General features: G+C 54.6%; 1 protein-coding gene across 3 annotated transcripts in view; it reads left to right on the top strand.

Moving 5' to 3' along the window:
• The window catches only part of GRK5 (G protein-coupled receptor kinase 5), a 225300-nt gene that overhangs the window by 188174 nt on the left and 19357 nt on the right, over nucleotides 1–17769 (top strand). For 2 of the 3 annotated variants that reach the window (XM_004428127.3, XM_087432694.1), the window contains exons 5-9: nucleotides 6755–6855; nucleotides 8670–8762; nucleotides 13564–13627; nucleotides 14623–14763; nucleotides 17308–17498. In XM_004428127.3, coding sequence (XP_004428184.1) covers nucleotides 6755–6855; nucleotides 8670–8762; nucleotides 13564–13627; nucleotides 14623–14763; nucleotides 17308–17498 — 590 coding nt within the window. Of the gene's footprint in view, nucleotides 1–6754; nucleotides 6856–8665; nucleotides 8763–13563; nucleotides 13628–14622; nucleotides 14764–17307; nucleotides 17499–17769 lie in introns of those variants that run through there. The other variant, XM_087432696.1, reaches the window with a different exon arrangement.

Here is a 17769-nt window from a genome sequence, read left to right on the forward strand (position 1 = left end):
CTCACTTCAGGATTATTGATGACTGCTGAGGAGGTGTAGGGGGTGGTTCTGAAGAGCCTTTCATGGCCCCCTCAGTCATGCTCCATCCCTGGGTGCCTCCAAGGACACAAGCCACACACAACTGTTCCCATTTCCACTCTGACATCTTGAAATGAGACTTTGAAGCCTGGAGAATCTTCGGGAAAAAGGTCCTCAGACATGAGGAGTTTCTCTGATGCAGGAAATGATGTCCCTTCCTCCTGCCAGTCATCACGGTGCAGAGGGAGACAGCAGTGCCCAGGGAGAGCAGGTGCAGCCGCCAGGGCAGCCGATGGCAGCTGCCCTCACAATGCCACCCCTAAGACTGATGATTCAGCAGTCAGTGGCTGCCCCAGGAGAGAACCAGCCTCACACGAGGTAGCAGCACGCCCTGTCAGCTGTTCCTGCTGATTAACGTTATCTAGATGAGTCCTCCTCCCTCTGAGCAGCATCCCCCTACTGCTCCCTGCTTCCTCCAGCCTCCAGGCCTTTGCCCCAGCAGTCCCCTCCACCTGTGTAAATCCAGCCTCTCCCTCAAGTCCAGCTCTCATCTTCCCTCTCCAGGGCTCCCTCCCAAACTGATCTCGCATTGTTTCCCTCAGCTGTTACTACCAAGGCCGCACTCCTCAGGTCTGAGATGAATCACTTGGTAATTATTTCAGGTGGGCCATCTGGCCTGCCTACTCTTGAAGGTCCGGGAGGCTGGTCCACCTGTGGGGTGTCTGCGCAGTGAAGCACAGCAGTGTGGGGCTCAACAGCGCCACCTTGTGGATGACTGCTAGGCTGGCCTTGACAGAGCTGGGGTTGGGCAGTCGGCCTGCCCTGGGGCTTCAGTCCCTCTGCTGCAAAGTCACTGAGGGTGGGCGTTGGAACATCCGGGGGAGACAGAGCCTTGGGTGTGGTAGGTGATCGGCACATGCTTCCTGGATTGAGGGCTGAGTAAAGTTCCCATGGGGTGGCTTCATGCCCAGGCCTGGCCCGTGCCTTCCCCACCACCATCCCTCCCTCTCCTCCTGCTCAGTGCCTGAAATACCCCGGACTGTCCTGCTTTGTGCTAACCACAGAAGGCCCTTGTGAAGCTGCAGTTATGACCTGAGAGGGGCGAAGCCTTGGTGCAGCACCAAGGGGCGCTAGGGCAGTTTTACCTTCCTGTAGGCAATCACATTAGCCCACAAGTCACCCCAAACCAAGCACATGGTCACTCTAAATCCATTGCTACACAAACAGCTTCAGGACAAGTCCTTAGCTCTTCTATCGAACCAGTCTGCCCCCCCCAGCTAAAATCCCGAGGCCTCCAGTGCACTGAATCGTTACTGGTCATCAATGCCGTGCCTGAATGTTGCAGAGATTTTGATGCAGCAGAGGATGACAGGTCTGGCCTAGGCCACCTGTCGAAGTTTAGGGTCACGGGCAGCGGAGGCAGCATGAGGGCTCTGAGAACTTAACAGGGAATGGGGACCAAAGGGAGGAGAGGGGCTTAGAGAGGAGTGAAGGTGCAAAGCTCCTGGGGTCCCTTCATCCATTTCAGGGTCCTGCCTGCTTATGCTCAAAGCAGCCTGAAGGGCCCTTCTCAGTGCACTTGGTGCCCAGGAAAACGCCTCTGCAGCCTCCATCTTGTGCTGCCCTGACAGGTGCATTATGGTGGTTAACACAGACAGCAGGAGCTGCCTGGATCCCCAGAACCTGTGGCATAAGTGTTATGAAGAGCAGAGAGGGAGTCTGGGCCATAGAGGGAAGGAGGTCAGAAGGGGCAAGTACTCGGAGAGACTCCAAGGGGGGCTTACAGCCCAACATGCACGTGCTGAGTCTGTCCTACCAGCTGGAACTGCTGGCAGCCTGGCCCCATCCGAGGGCGGCCCCAAGTTCCTCTGACACGGGAGATGGAGTCAAGGTCAATTTCTCATTCCACAGGGGTGGTTGGATCAGGTTCTTTCCCCTCCGGGTGAAGGGGGCTTTTACCCGGAGGCACAGACTCACAGAGAGGAGAGAAAGCACAGCCAAGCTTTAATGCCACCTCTGTCCCCAACCCCCAGCCTCGGGGGGTGGGGGGGAGAAATGGGGAGAAGCCCTGGCCACAGAGGGAAGCAGGTGCAGATTCTCTTGCTCCGGGCGTGACTTCAGGGAGGACAGGCAGCCCTGCAGCCTACAGCTCCTCAAGGAAGCCAAGTCCTTTCTCATCACGCCAGAGTGGGAGAGCTCTCTGGTCAGCCACCCCGGGCGTTTGTAGCCATGTCCCCAAGGCTTGTCTTGCTGTCTTAAGCTGTCCCAGGAGCTGGCCATGGAGCCCTCCTTAAGGAAAGCTGGGGGTCATCCTGACTGTCATTCTGGTAGGGCTGGGCAGACCAGTCACAATGAGGTTGGCCGGCTGGTTAGCTTCAGCTGCCCAAGACCACCAGGAGGCCAGGCATTTGTGGTGGAGTCTCCAGCAGAGAAACCCTGTTCCCAGCCCTTCCTCAAGGCCTCGGAAGCTGTACCACCAAGAGCTAATTCCACACATTTCAAAGGAACCTTGGTGACTAAATTCACACTGTTACTTGTTAAAGTCAAGGCCTGCAGGCTGGAACTACTTGAGGAAACTATTGGGTGACCAAAGAAATCAAGTGTCACTTCAAAGTACTGCTGACCTGGGATGGGGAGAATTTTACCGGAGACTTCCACCAAGACCCCTTCTCCTGGCTGCTTTCAGCCCTGTAAATATCAAAGGGCCCTGGGGCCTTTTCTGTTTGATGAGAAATCAGGGAGACATCTTTGACACGGAAGAGGATGGTGCCCATCCTTCCTCCCCACTCTGACCCTCAGCTTCATCCCGCAGGGACAGTCCCTGCAGGAAAGAGCCACAGCGCTGCCCAACCATAGCTCGCCTGGCGATCCTGCACCCTCGGTGCAGTGAGGACGACGTTCCTGTCCAGAGCCCACCTGGCCTCCCTTCCCCAGCCCATCTCACAGGCCCCCTGGGACCACAAGGGATTAGCTGACTGAAAAGAGATCTGACACAGTATGGAATTCTCCTGCCTCAAATTGCAGGGGCTGAATTGCAGGGGCTGTGGTTGCTGGGACCTCAGAGCCCTCTGAGCATCTGTGGCCCTTTGTCTTACGTGATCAGCAGACCTTGCGTGCAGGCTAGGGAGAGCCTTCGTACTGAGTCTCTCTTTAAAATTGCTTCTCTGCACTGGAGGGGAACCCTCTGATTCCAGTGATGCAAGTAGCAAATGTCCCACTGAAGTGCCCCTTTGAGTAGCTGCTGGTCTCAGCCTCCTGGCAGGTTTGGGTTTCAGTTCCCAACTTAAACTGGCCAACAGCTTCTTATTCCCTTTTTATTGGCAAAGGTGTCACTCCCTGGAGTCACTTGAAAGGGGTTTGGTTGGAATCGCTTAATCTCTTCATGTTGAGCCAAAGGCTGAGTTTAAACCCATGGTGGTTAAACCAAACGCATTATTAGCCGCTCATTAACTCCCGTTAGGGCTTGGATTGTGGGCAGCGTCCCCAGAGCCCTCCCGCCAGCCAACCCCCGAAGACTGAGAGTGGTGTGACTTCATGCACAGCTGGGTCCCTCCTAGACCCTGGAAGGCCCCTCCCATCGGCTTAGGAGGAAGTGGAGTGTGGCCGCAAAGGGAGCCCAGTTGGCTGTCCTTGCTTGCAGGTGGGAGGGCCCATGAGGGGGGAGGTCTGAGGCCAAATTCTGCTTTGCCTCTGACCTCATCCTCTGTGAAAACTTTCCCAGATGACCCCACCCTGCAATGATCTCCCCCTTCTCTGAGCCCAGCGGCTCGTTGCCCTGAGCTGCGTCATCTTCCGTGTAAGTTCTGCCTGCTTCTGCTGCAGGGCCTCACGGGTGCCCTGGTCAGCCTGAGGGCTAAAGTCACACCTCAGGGGCCTCCTGGGAGATGGGGCGGGTGAGAGGAGCACAGGTGGCCTAGATACTCTAACACCTCCAACCAGGCTCACTCTAGACCCCCCCATCCTGGGTTCAAATACCCTCTCTGCCACTTATTGACTATGTGACCTTGCACAAATGACTTAACCTTTCTGAACCTCAGTTTCCTCATCTGCAAAATGAGCATCATAATAGTATCTACCTCACAGAGCCATAAAGAAGATTAAATGAAATAATGCATGTAACCTATTTCACACAGTTCCTGACCAGAGTGGGCCTATAATATAAATAAACCATTGCTACCCATTATATTATTTCTATTGGTTTTAAATGTTGGGTCTACAGATAAATTTCATTTGGAGGAGGAGAAAAGAAGGTTTTGAAAAAGGGTTTGAAAGCCATTGAGTTCCAACCAGCTCATTTTATACACCACTGCATACAGCCAAAAGAGGCAGAAGAACTTTTCTGTTAGGATATCACCTTATTTCATTTATGTCCTACTGGAGAAAAAGTGCTTTGAGGTCAAGGACCACGCTGGCTTCACCTTTTAACACTCCCCCTCCCCTCATAATGTGCCCAGCACAGGGCTGCGCCTACTGTGGTAAGGGTGGGTCCTCCCTGGGTGAAATCTGATGATGAAGTGGTGGTACATCTGAATGCATACAGGTGGGCAACTCAGGAGCCTCTTCTGAGGTCCAAGAAATGGTTCTGTTTCTCCCCATGCCCACCCACTCAAACAGAGACCCATCTCTGTTTGGTCTTTGCTGAGTCACCCCAGGTTCAAGGTCATATCCTGGCACAACACATTGTATCATCTCACTCATTAACAAATATTCAGGGGGCACCAGTTCTGAGCCAGGCCCTGGGCCCTGCAAACCAAGGTTGCCTGAGCCGTCAGCTCTCTTTCTGGGGCAAATTTGCCCACGGCCTCGGGGTTTGTTTTAGTATTTGATTGCTCTGAAGTAGCCTGTAGTCACTGATCCCCAAGAGACTCGGTTGCCAGAATTTCCAAGAAAGTTCCCCAAGTCTTAGAAGCAAAAAACCTACAATTGTCAATTCCCAAATCTCAAAGGACCTGTGACGCATCTCTGGAACAGCTCCTTCCTGTTACAGAGGAGGACATGGAGGCACAAAATGACCAAGGGCCGAGGCTGGACCAGAGCTCGGGGATCCTTCCGCAACCTTGAGCATCTTTTCTGTGAAAGAAGCTTCAGTTGCTCCAGAAGCTAGTGCTGTGTGGGGTGTCCTTCTGCAGTCTCATTCATCATATTTTTAGTGTGGGGAGGACAGAGTGGGATGGAACGTGAGGGGAGCCACCACCACCCAGAATTGGCCATAGCAAACAAGTGTGCTGTTCAGTATAACTGGCTTTGCCTGCACTTGGGTGATCAGGCGGCATTTACCATCACAGTGGCTCCCCCCACGCTTGGGGCCTCCCCCATCCAGGGGCTGGGAGCCTCTCAGGCCCAGTTCAGGAGGGAGCCCCTCCACCCCCACGGGCACAGGAAGGCCGGCAGAGAGGGCAGGGCCTTCCTGAGAAAGGAGAGAAAGAAAGAAGGGAGGAAGGAAGGAATGTGGGCATTCTGAACGGTGGGGAATAGAAAATGAGCCCCCGATTTCATTCACTAGGCCATGCCAGGCTGCTGCTGTGGGCTCCCCTTCCACCCCCAGAAACAACCCCCTCCTCCCCAGACACCACTCCGTGGGGCTTAGCAGAGTAATCAGCCCCATGGTCACATTTCAATAGCTGGGAAGAGAAAGTAAGCCTTTCAGATTTCAGTCTTTTGGGAAGAAAGATGTGTTTACGCCCTGTCTTTCTGAACCCACTCCCGGCAATTTTCTCAATTATCCCTGTAATTTATTAAAAACCCACCTCGTGGCCCAGCTGGTGAGTGAACAGCTGGCAGAGGGTGACTGGTGGGAGGAAAGGGGACTGGTGTGGGCGTGGGCGGGCTGCCTTCTGGCTGTCCTGGCGCCTCCCCAGAGGTGGCTGCTGCTCCTGGGTAGGACACAGAAATTCTCGGAACTGTCCTTGCAAACTTGAAATATTAGGGCCAGGCAGCTTAACCTAGAAGGAGAACGAAATGATGGTGGTGATGTTTATTGCACGCTTTCTGCTACATGCCAGGATCTGGGCCAGAGGCCTGGCCTAAAGGTTTCATTGATTCATTCTTGGAAAAACTATTATTCCTGATAACTGAGGCTGAGCAGTTGAGACCAAGGTCCCCCAGTGACAAGTAGCAGATCTGGGGTTCGAACCTAGCTCTGTCGACGCCAAAGCTGTACCCACAGAGCCACTGAGCTCCCCTCCCTTCGCTGTGTTGTCCTGTTCACTTGCCCCTTGCCCATTCCAGACCCTTTCCCACGTGACCTCGAGGCTGGGCAGGTGTGGCGTCCTGCGTCTGCCCTCTGACGAGACAGCCCCAGAGGGGATAAGGGCAAGCTCAGAGAGGGCTCGCGGATGCACTGGGCTGCATCACACAGCTCCTTATACTTGAGCACTTGCACGCCTCATTCAGTTCTGACCACAAGCCCAGGACACGGGGACATCGTTTCTGATGTTCTGCAGATGCGGGCAGCGAGGCTCAGAGGAGCCGTGTGACCTTCATGAGGTCACACAAACTGAAAGTGGCAGAGCCGGAAATCGGACCCTAAGTCTGGGCTTGTTCACCCCCTTCCAGTCCAGCCACCTCCCTGCACCACCGAACACTGCACGTGGCCCAGGCCCAGGAGTGGGCGGGACGGGGAGGCGGCTGCCCACCACAGGCCGGGGCAGGGCCGCTGTGTGCCCAGTGCCTGTGGGCAGCCCTGGCCGCCCTGCTCCTCCCGCCACTGATGCTGCATATTCTCTTCCTCCTCCAGTCCTCAGTTTTCATCGCCCAAGTTGGCCAGGACCTGGTCTCCCAGACGGAGGAGAAGCTCCTTCAGAGGCCCTGCAAAGAAGTCTTTTCTGCCTGTGTGCAGTAAGTGCTCCGCCCCGCCTGGCCTCCCTCCCTCCCCGGCCGGGCATCAGGCCCCGCAGCCGCCTGGACAGGGCAGCCTCTAGCCTCCACCTGGAGTGCTGGGCACCGGGGGCAGGTCTTCAGTGGCCCAGGCCCCAGCCAAGCCACCCAGCTGTTCGTATACTTCTTATGAGGGAAAAAGATACCAGGCTGCCAAGTCCAGAGAAAACATCTGCTTCAAAGAGTGTTGAAAACAAGCGACTCTCCAGGCTGTTGAGACAGAGGAATGTGCAAAAATGCAACCCACTCTGGGTGGTTGGGAAATTCTTCCCAGGCCCCCCAGTCCCCAGTGCTGCCCCCAACCAGAGCCGAGTAGTGCTGCTACAGGAGGGGGGCTCAGGCTGCCGTCTCGGCCTCACCCCGTCACCTTGTCTGCAGGCCGTACAGTGACCCTGATGGAACATGAGACAATCGGTGGATGTGGTGCCAGCTGTGCACCAATTAAGCCCCCGTCCATCCTGTGCACACACATGCTATGAAGGCGTAACATACACACGTCCATGTGCCCACACACGTACCGCTCCCTGTAAGCCAACACATGCACGCGCACATACATGCACGCACACATACATGCACGCCAAGAGCCATCCGGAGCGCCAGATCACCCCGCACAGCTGGATGAGTCTGGGAGCTCTTTGTGTGCCCTTGTTCAGCCTTTGCACCACAGGCATTAATTGGGTGCCTGCTGTATGCTTAGCACTATGCTAGGTGCTGGGGGATACCATAGTGAGCAGGAACCCAGTCCCGGCTTTCATGGAGCTTACTGCCAGGCTGAGAAGACAAGGCAACCAGCCCTCCAGCCCCACCCCCACCCCTACCCCGTGCACTGGGAGCGCGATGATAAGAATGGACATTTGGGGCGGGGCCAGCTTGGGGCCCAGCCCTGTGTTAGGTGCCAGGGAGAGACCTCTTTGAGCAGAAACAAACCTGGAGCTGGCTGAGGGTCAGATCTGACAGCGGGTGAGGTCCCTGGACTGTCACCCTGATCCTCAAGGAGTGGCCATCATGACCCCCCACTCCAGCCCCTGTTTCCAGGTTTGGCAGGGCACAGCCTCCAACATGCCCGCACTCTGCATGTCCCCTCCCTCCCCCAGGCCCCAAGTGCCTGGGCTAGATGGGTCAGCAGTGCCACTTGTCAAAGGGAAGAAGCCCACCCCTGCCTGCAGCCAGGTGCAGAGCCCTTGAGGGTGACCACAGCGAGTGACCAGTAAACTCTGCTGCAGGGATGAAAGTCTCCCAGGGACTTCACTGGTTCCAGACCAAGTCCAGTGCCTGGGCCCTCAGGGGTCTCATCCCCACTCTGCTCCCTGCCACCTATCATCTCTGAGTCCCAGCCCCTCCCCTGCATGTGGTTGAGTCTGACTGTTCTCATCTCAACTCCTGTCCCTTCTTCAGAGAGATCTCCTTGACGCCCTCCAGGGACCTCACTTAACCCTCACTCGTGAAACATGTCCCTGGGGTCATTTATTTAATGTTCATTATTTGTGTCCGCGTCACAAGGCCGACTGCCTGCTCCCTGCTGTACCCCGGAGCCCAGAGCAATGCCCGTGGCAGGTACTCGATAAATATTGACTGGTGGGATCAGACGGTCAATCTCCAACAGGCTTTGTGGAATGACGGGGCCTCTGGCCCCTCATGTTTCGTCTGCCCTGTGTGTTTACATTTCCAAAGTCTGGAAATGAATGAGGCTAGGCGTTAACCCGCTGGATATGTCTCTGCCCATCTGCTTCGAGATCGAGATTGTAAAATGTTCCTGTTTGTTCCCTCTGAGCTAGGTCTGTCCATGACTACCTGCGGGGAGAGCCCTTCCACGAATATCTGGACAGCATGTATTTTGATCGCTTTCTCCAGTGGAAGTGGTTGGAAAGGTGAGCACTCCCCTGGCACAGCCCACGCATGAGTGTGTGCCAATGTGTGTGTGGGGGGGGTGGCGTGTACAGGTTTTTTACCTGAGAAGTCATATAAAAAGCAGTTACCTCCATGAGGCCACAGTTCAAATAAAATTAACCATCCTCCTCCTGTTAAGTTCTTGTGTGTTCTTCTAGAAATGCTCTCTGCTTATTAAAGGGTACACACACACAATCACCCACTCATGTACACATATGCACAGCATCTTGTTCTTACTTTTTTGGTTCACTGTTTGGGAATTCTTACTCTGCCAGCAAATAGAGAGCTGCCATATTCTTTGAATGAGTTGCATCTGCCTTATTTAACCCAGTCCCCTATTGACGGACATGGAGGTTGCTCTCAATTTTGTGTGCATCCTTCCCTAAGTAATGAAGAGCTTTGTACATTTATCTTTACGGACTTTTGCAAGTACCTCCATAGAAATTCCTAGCAGAGGAATCTTGGGGTCAAAAAGCCCCAATTTTAAACTTTGAGGAACTGCTAACTTGCCCTTGCAAACAGCTCCCCAGTCTCCAGTCCTGCCAGTGCCCCAGTGCCCACTTCCCCTCAGCTTCATCAACACCTTTCTCGTGTTTTCCTGTCTGGCACATGAGCAGCGGGGTTTCTTGTCTATCTTTTCATCTCTACTAATGGGTGAGACTGAGTGTCTTTTCGTACTCTATTTGCTGCCTTGTTTGCTGCAAAGTGCTCTCACATGCACGGTGGGGACTGGGCCGAGTAGATGTGGCCTCCATGTGACTGATGAGGAAGGAGAGCCACAGAGAGGACGTGGCTTGCTTCATCCCGCAGCAAGCCTGCAGTGCAGCCAAGGGGAGACCCTGGCCCAGGACCCCCAGAGCAGTGCTCCACCCAGAGCAGTGCTCCGCCCAGCACGACGTTCCAGGATTTGCATGACAGGGCAATTCCCGCATTAAATCCATGCTGGGCTAAGCTGGTAGACGAGGCGGGGGCGTCCCCTTCCACAGTGCAGGGTCCACCTGCCCTGGAGGCCTGGCACTCACGGCCATCTGGGCACCCTGTGGGTGGAGAGCAAGGAGCCATGCTGCTCCTGCACGTGTATCAACACCCTCGCAGGCCGAGTCCCCTGCAGATGCTGAGGAAGCTGCAGGGCAGGCACCCCCTGAAAGCCTCATTCACTGCCTCCCCCGCCCACTTCAGGAGGCGCAGAGGAAAACCCCCTGCTCTGCAACCACTGGGGGGACACCTCTCTCCACCCTGACTGGCAGGGATGGCAGCAGTGGACGGCCTTCTCAGTTGGCGCACTGACCGCCGCTGGCGATCTCGCACATGCATGTATGGCTTAGCCCAAACGTCCTGCTCACGCCCTGGTGCCACGGCCTGCTTCTGAGTCTGGCCCTGCCGCCTCCTCCAGAGGGCCCTGGGTAGGGTGGCTCACCTCTCCACACCTCCGTTTCCTCATCTGTGACATGGGGATAATGATAGTGCCTGCCTTTGTGGGCTTGGGGTGAGGACGAGAAGAGATAAGCATAGCTCGTGCCTAGACAAGGCCAGTGCTCAGCAGAGCTCAGCCATTGGGCCCCAGGAAGTCAGTTGTGTGGTTGTCACCGAGATCATCAGCGTCATCATGGTTGTCATCCTCAGATGTCTGATACTGGAGGGAGCAGCTGACCAGGTCAAGGGTCGGTCCTGGTTCTCATGATCCCAGGACAGACAGGGGATGTATTCATCAGGCCTCACCCCCGTCCTGGAGCCCTGGGCTGTGTAACACATGACCCCGATCTGTGCCACCTCCGCTGGGTGGCAGGGTGGGGTCAGGGCGTTGAACGTGGGCTCTGCAGCAGGCTCCTTGGACTCCAGTTCCAGCCCTGCCACTTACCCTCCATGACCTTGAGCAGCTCATTTCTCCTCTCGAAGCCTAAGCCTCTCATCTGCCCAGTGGGGACTGTAACAGTCTCACTTCCTGAGGCTGGTTTGAGGATTCCATTAGTCCATGTGCAAGGTACTTTGAGCAGTGGGGAGTGTTACCATAGAGACCCCTGGGGGGTCGGGTCCTTTATTCCTAGAGTTCTGATAATGACATCTGACTCTCACACAGAAGCTTCCAAAGAGTCTTTGCGTGCAAATACCTTTCAATATCTCCATTTTACTGATGATGCAAGGCTCAGAGAGGTTGATGGGTTAGCCCTGAGTCACACGGCAAGGGCCTGGCAAGGCTGCAACCTGAACCCCAGGTCCCTCCCTCAAGTCCTTCACCCTAAGTCCACCCGGCACTCCTGTTTCAATAGAACCCTTTAGCTGTGGCCACTGGCTTTCGTTTTACTTGTCTGTACCAAATACATGAAATAGAGAAGTGGACTTTTTAAATCCATGTGTAACTGCGTAGAAGTTATGCCCTTTTGAGGTCATTAAGTTGCTGAAGCCAGTAGGGCAGGACCCTGGCCTAGAAATGCCGTAAATGACTGACAGTGCCCCTCCTTCCCCCACCTTTTTTTTTGCTAACAAGATCATGGCCTGTTACTGCTGTACTGTTGAAATATTAAAGGGATTTTTTCCCTCCCAAGGTTAACCAAGAAATTCCTTGGAAATTGTATTACACTCATTTCCCCTAGCAGAGGAGTTCTGCGGTAATGTCGAGCGACTGTTTGTTCTCCATGTATCGTAAACTGTTAGGCCCGACGCCTTCATGTGGTTTCGAGGGCAGCTGCAGGAAACGCTTCCCAGGGCCGCACGGCGGGTGCCGGCGCATGGCAGATTTCTCTACGGCCCGGGCCACTCGTGTGCAGAAGAAAGAGACGTGGCGATAAGAGTCCTGCAGAGGGGCAGCTCTGGGCCACCCATGGGGACTGGGCCCCGCTTCCTAAAGAAACACCAGGAAAGAGAGAGCGAGACACAGCATGGGATCCAGACAGGCGTGCCAGGGAGTGCCCTGGGGTTCTCGGGGCTGTCCTAAGAGATCAGTGTGGTGCCAAAGACGTGACTTCCAGTGAAACCCAAATCCTCTTCAGGACCCCGCAGCAAGAAGAGTTTCCACGGATATTCCTTGAAAAGCTCCCAGGTGACCAGAGGCTCGCTGGTCTTTTTCAAGCTGACTCAGTTCTTTGGGCCAATTCAGTCTCACTTCAATCTCTGCCCTGGTTGAGACTCTTAGGGTATGGTTGGGGGATGCTCAGAAATAGTCCTGGAGATCCAAGAGCCAATTTTAACAAGATAAAAGCTGATCGTTCTTTATCCATTAACTGATTGAGAGACACTTAGGTTTCCATATCTTGGCTATTTTGAATTATGCTGCAATGAACATGAGAGTGAAAATGTGGTACATATATACAATGGAATATTATTCAGCCTTAAAAAAGAAGGAAATCCTGCCATTTGTGCAACATGGATGAACCTGGAGGACATGATGCAAAGTGAAATAAGCCAGACACAGAAAGACAAATGCTGCATGACCTCACTTGTATGTGGAATCTAAAATAGGCAGACTCACAGAAGCAGAGGGTAGAATGGTGGTTGCCAGGGGTGGGGAGGGAATGGGAAATGGGAGATGCTGGTCAAGGGTACGAGGTTTCAGTTATGCAAGATGAATAAGTTCTGGGGATCTCACGAACAGCGTGGTGACGATAGTTAACAGTTGTGTATTATATACTTGAGATTTGCTCAGAGGGCAGATCCTCAGTGTTCTCATCAGAGAGAAAGCAAGAAAGGAAAGGAGGGAGGGAGGGAGGGGTGACTATGTGAGGTGATAGAATGTTAATTAGCTTGATTGGTGATCATTTTGCAGTATATACATATATCAAAACATCAAATGTACACTGTGTGTCAATTACACCTCAGTAAAGCTGAAAAAAGGAGGAAAAAAGCCAATCATTCTTAATCACACAGGCCAGCGATGATAAGGCACACGCTTTCTGCGACACGGAGTCCTTCACTGCAACTCAATGACTGTTCGCTTATTTACTCCAAGAAGCCCCATCCTTGCCTCATGATCAGAGATTCCGTCTGATTAGACACCCTAAATGGCTTTGGCTAACTAAAATGGGGAGTTGAGAGACACAAATCGATGATTACTTCATAGATGCTGCTTTGGGCCAACAGGGTCTTCTAGTGTCCTGGGGCTATGGGGGAAATATAACCAAGGGGCCCTCAGTGGTAGAAAGGCTGGGAACTGATGGTGAAAGATCGCTGAGGCTCGACTTGGAGACAGTAGCCTTTGACCCTTGAGGAGGCCTGTCTTCTTGGGGCTCTGCCGGCACTGTAGGAGTGTGTCTGCAGAAAGGAATAGCCCCGGGCTCCTGGGGACAGGAGGTGGGGACAGGAGGTGCAAGCTGAGCTGTGCAGGTGTGGGGAGGGCTTCAGTCTCCTCCATGGCCTCCGTGGGACACCGGACCTCCATGGCTCCTGGCCCCCTCCCCTCTCCCTGCAGGGACACAGCTTTCTTCTGACTTTAGCCACACGATTTGCATTTGGGAGAGAGGGGAACCACACAGAAAGGGTGGTGAGGCAGCTTCGGCGCACATTTTTCAAATCATCTGCTCATCCCTCCGAGTGAGCAAGGACTGCTCCCAGCTGCAGGGCACTGAGGGCTGGAGGGCCGGGATTTGAACGCCGACCCCAGAGCAAGTCCTTGAGGGTCCAGTCTGCAGCCATGATTCCTAGGGCTCTCCAGGGCCTGGATTGGAGGGCATGGAATTGTGCATTGCACTGGCTGCTTTCAATGCTGCCGTTGTCTTATGGATTCTGCTTTCTTATGGATTCTGCTTATTAACATCATGAGACCAATGTTGGATTCTTGCTTTTTTCCAGGCAACCGGTAACCAAAAACACTTTCAGGCAGTACCGAGTGCTAGGAAAAGGGGGCTTTGGGGAGGTGAGTGAACATCCACTTTTTCAATGGAAAGTTCCTGTCCTCTGGTCACCTTTTCTGTCCCTTCTGGATTCGCCTAAGGTGTTCTAAGCAGGGATCCCCAGTGAAGGGCTCAGTCGTGCACCCCCTGGTGGAGAGGGAGGGTGAGGCACAGAGCCTTTGGGAAGGTCAGATGTGTCTAAGGTGGGAACAGAGGGTGTGGAGCGGCCCTCGCTGTCTGGGGCAGGGCAGGTAAGATAGGGGTGCTCTTGGAGGCAGCCTCGGGCAGGGTTCGAGTCTGGAGAGGAGAACTGGGCATCTCGGTTGTGTTTGGAGGGAGAAGGGAGGGCATGAGGGGCCTAAGTGACTTGGCCAGATGATGCTGTTAATACACACTGTTATCCTTTATCTGATCTTCCCAATATGTGAGGCAAGCCTTGTTATTCCCATTTTAGAGATGAGGAAAGCTGAGGTTCAGAATGGTTAGGTGACCCAGCCAGGGTCACACAGCCGATGCGGGGCTGAACTAAGACCAGACCCAAATGCCCTGGTTCCCATTCCTCTGAATTATAAAATTAGAGTTCTCCCATCACTGCCCTGTAAAACAAGCCTCTCCTTTCAGCAACTGATGCTTGAAAGTCCCCAGTTGTCAGTGGCTGCATCTGGTTGGAAGTTTGGGACAGAGGAAATCTAGTTGCCTCTGGGAGAGGGACGGTACTTTAGGCCTCAGCCAAACATCTAAACATCGGTGTAAATGGCTGATTCTGCACCTTCAAGGGCTGGGATTCATCTAAGGGAGGAGAAGGGAGGGCCAAGTGGCACTGAAGCCAGATCTTGAGGGCAGGGTCTGGGGCAGCGTGGGTCTAAGGCCAGGCATCATCGGGTCCTGTGGCTGGGGGCACCTACGAGGCCAGGCTCTGGCCCCGTCTGTTCCCAACCCCCGAGAGCCAGCATCCTGGCCTTGCAGGAGCGTCGGGCAAGCTTTCCTTCACGTGCATGGCTTCTCTCTCACACTTCAGGTCTGCGCCTGCCAGGTTCGGGCCACAGGTAAAATGTACGCCTGCAAGCGCTTGGAGAAGAAGAGGATCAAAAAGAGGAAAGGCGAGTCCATGGCACTCAACGAGAAGCAGATCCTTGAGAAGGTCAACAGTCGGTTTGTGGTGAGTGTCCAGGGCCCAGGACAGGCCACCCTTCTGGTGACTGGGACTTCATCCCTTGGGAAGGGGGTGGTCCTCCAGTGTGGCAGGTCCTCATCCTCCAGGGAGTGGAACACAGTGAGAGGAGGAGGCTGCAGAAAGACAGCCAGATGCTCCCTCCATCACAAGGCACCTCATGGTCACTTGTGGCTGACTTTGTCCTGTCACTGGAGCCAGCCTGGCTCCCCTCTGTCTGTGAGACCAAGGCTTCTGCTAACTCTTTGCTGGACAAACAAACCCACCCTGGGCCCACCCTGCAGCTTTGTTCCCACAGCCCTCTGTGGGCTGGTTTCGTCACGGTGAGACCTTGGTGTCAGTGTCCTAGAGAGCCCTCTTGTTTGTGTCCATTTGTTACTCCGTCTAGGCTAGGATCTGCCGCAGTAACAAATTATTCCCCAGCTCCCAGTAGCTGGAAACAACCAAGGCTGTTCTGTCACTCACATGGAGTCCAGTCAGCTGGGGCCGCCCCCTCCGCCTTAGAGCGACCCCATCAGGAGTCTGGAGAGTGAGTGCTGGGGGGTGTGCACAGGGATTTCACGGCCTTGGCTGCAATGACGCTCCTCACTTCTGCCCTCGGTCCACTGGCCAGAACTAGTCACTGCAAGGGACAAGCCAGCTGCAGGGAGGCTGGGAAATGTGGATATTTGGTCCACTCTAAATGTCTCTGCCACTGGTTATTATAAAAAATAACATGCACAGGTAAAAATTCAACCAGCACAGACAGGTACAAAATAAAAATAAAAGCCTCCCTCTTTGCATAACCATTCCAACTTGTTTGATTCATGTGCAGGCTTTATTAATTTTAGCCAATGGGATCTTACTACAAATCTTATGTTGCAATGTTTTTCCCCTTAAATTGTAGATCTTTTTCTATATCCAGACCTATAGCTGTGCCTCTCTTTTACGCTGTGCTCCATTCCCCTGAAATACAGGGAAGAGATAAATCATAACCTGTGCAACTGATCCCCACGGATAGATTGTTTCTGGTTCTTAAGCCACTGCAGACAAGGCTGCCATGTCCATCCTTGACCATCCCTTTGGCACAGTTCTTTGTGCATCTGTAGGGTGTATGCTGGTGGAGGAATTGCTGCGTCAGAGGGTGTGTGCCTTTCCATTTGGTAGCTGTTCCCAGATGGCTCTCCAGGAAGGTCGCTCCAATTAAACTTCCACCAGCTGTGAGAACAGAGATGCCGTCAGCCTAGTGCTTTCGTCATTCTCCGGAGAGGAGGGGGTTTTATAAGGTGACACTCAGAGGGGACAGAAGTGTGTGTCTCTGGGTCTTATCCCAGGCTGCCCCCAGCTGCCAGCCCCATCGGGGGTGAAAGGGTGGGCAGTGCAGTGGTGCTGTGTGGGAGGCGGTGGACAAGGCTAACACCAGCCATCATTTTGGCCCCAGGCCTCTGAGTCCAGAACCTTCCTCTGTGCTGCCAGCCCCCTTGAATAGAGACCGCCTGTCACTGCCTTGATACTGCCCGTGGAGCTCTCGTCACTAAAGGAAGGGGCAGTGCTGGCTCTTGTCAGGGTTACTGATGGTGGGACCTACTCAGGGAAGAGTGCCGTGTGTGTGACAAACCCCGGTGGCACTTCTTCAAGGGCCTAGACCTTCCTCGGCTGTGCCCCACCCAGTGCCCCTGGCAGGGAGTTCCCACAGTGCCCCTCCTGGAGCCCTTCCTCAGCGGTCACCTGGGCAGGTGTGGGAGGAGGGGAGGGGCGGCAGCCGTGGTTGGCACCGGGGCATAGTCCCCAGAGCTCTCTCACCCTTGGCTGCCGTTCTGTCTCCTTTCCGCAGAAATAACTCCTGTCGTTCCTGACATTTGCATCCAAGTTTTATGGCCCAGCCTCTCCCCAGTCTGGTCCATGGTGGCCATATTTCATTTGTACCAGCTCCCTAAGTGGAGAAGGACGAGTACCACCCAGTGTAATTTGCCTGAGACCCTGCCCTGCCCCCTCCTGCCAACCCACGGCCTCCGCCCACGGCACCTCAGGAAGCTGGTCTCCACTAGCAGGGACTAGATCCTCTCTGTTGATGGTCCCTTTGACCAGGCGTGTCTTGCCTGCAAGAGGAGACAGTCTTTGCCAAGCTGTGTTCCATTTCACGAAGCCCCACCGTCCCTGTAGTAATGAGCCCCCAGCCCCAAGGGCATCCAGGCCCCACTTTTCTTGACCAGTCAACAAGGCAACACACAGTTGTAACCACCTGATGCACACACACGCTTTTGTGGTATAAATGCACATCCTGTCCAGATCCCTGAGAGGGCAGGCTACCGGCCTGCCCCTCCCCCCTTGCCTCCTCCCCTGGAACCACGGAACTGGAAGGGGTGAGTCCTTCATCAGCCAAGAGGGGCAGTGGGCAGGGGCGCCGTGGGGCTGTCTGGGTGCAGGGGGGTGGCATGAAGCTGCTGCAGCTCTCCACCCCAGCCCTCCTCGCAGCTTCGAGGACCCTGAGGAGGAACCGCGGAAGTGGGGGTCAGCCGCAGAACCTCACAGTGGTGCTGTCTCTGCTCACAGGTCAACCTGGCCTATGCCTACGAGACCAAGGACGCGCTGTGCTTGGTTCTGACCATCATGAATGGGGGCGACCTGAAGTTCCACATCTACAACATGGGGAACCCCGGCTTCGAGGAGGAGCGAGCCTTGTTCTATGCGGCGGAGATCCTGTGCGGCCTGGAAGACCTGCACCGCGAGAACACCGTCTACAGGTGAGCGGGTGGCTGCCCCCTTCTCCCATCCAGGTCACTGGGGTAATCCAGCCCTGCCACACGCTGGATCTGCAGTCATCCCACCCTGGGACTCCAGCCTGGTCATCATCCTTGTGAGTGAAGGTGCTTGAGTTGAACAGACTCCCACCGAGTGGAACCGAGTGAGGCGGGCTGCTTAGGGAGGCCAAGTGTGTGAAGTGATGCTCCCTCAAATTGATGAGGATGGGTCATGGCCCCTGGTCCCCTCCAACCCAGCACCTGGGGAAACTCC

Source organism: Ceratotherium simum, chromosome 6 (genome assembly GCF_057802395.1).
Source record: "Ceratotherium simum simum isolate JZ-2026a chromosome 6, ASM5780239v1, whole genome shotgun sequence".
In the NCBI taxonomy this organism is placed as follows: domain Eukaryota; kingdom Metazoa; phylum Chordata; class Mammalia; order Perissodactyla; family Rhinocerotidae; genus Ceratotherium; species Ceratotherium simum.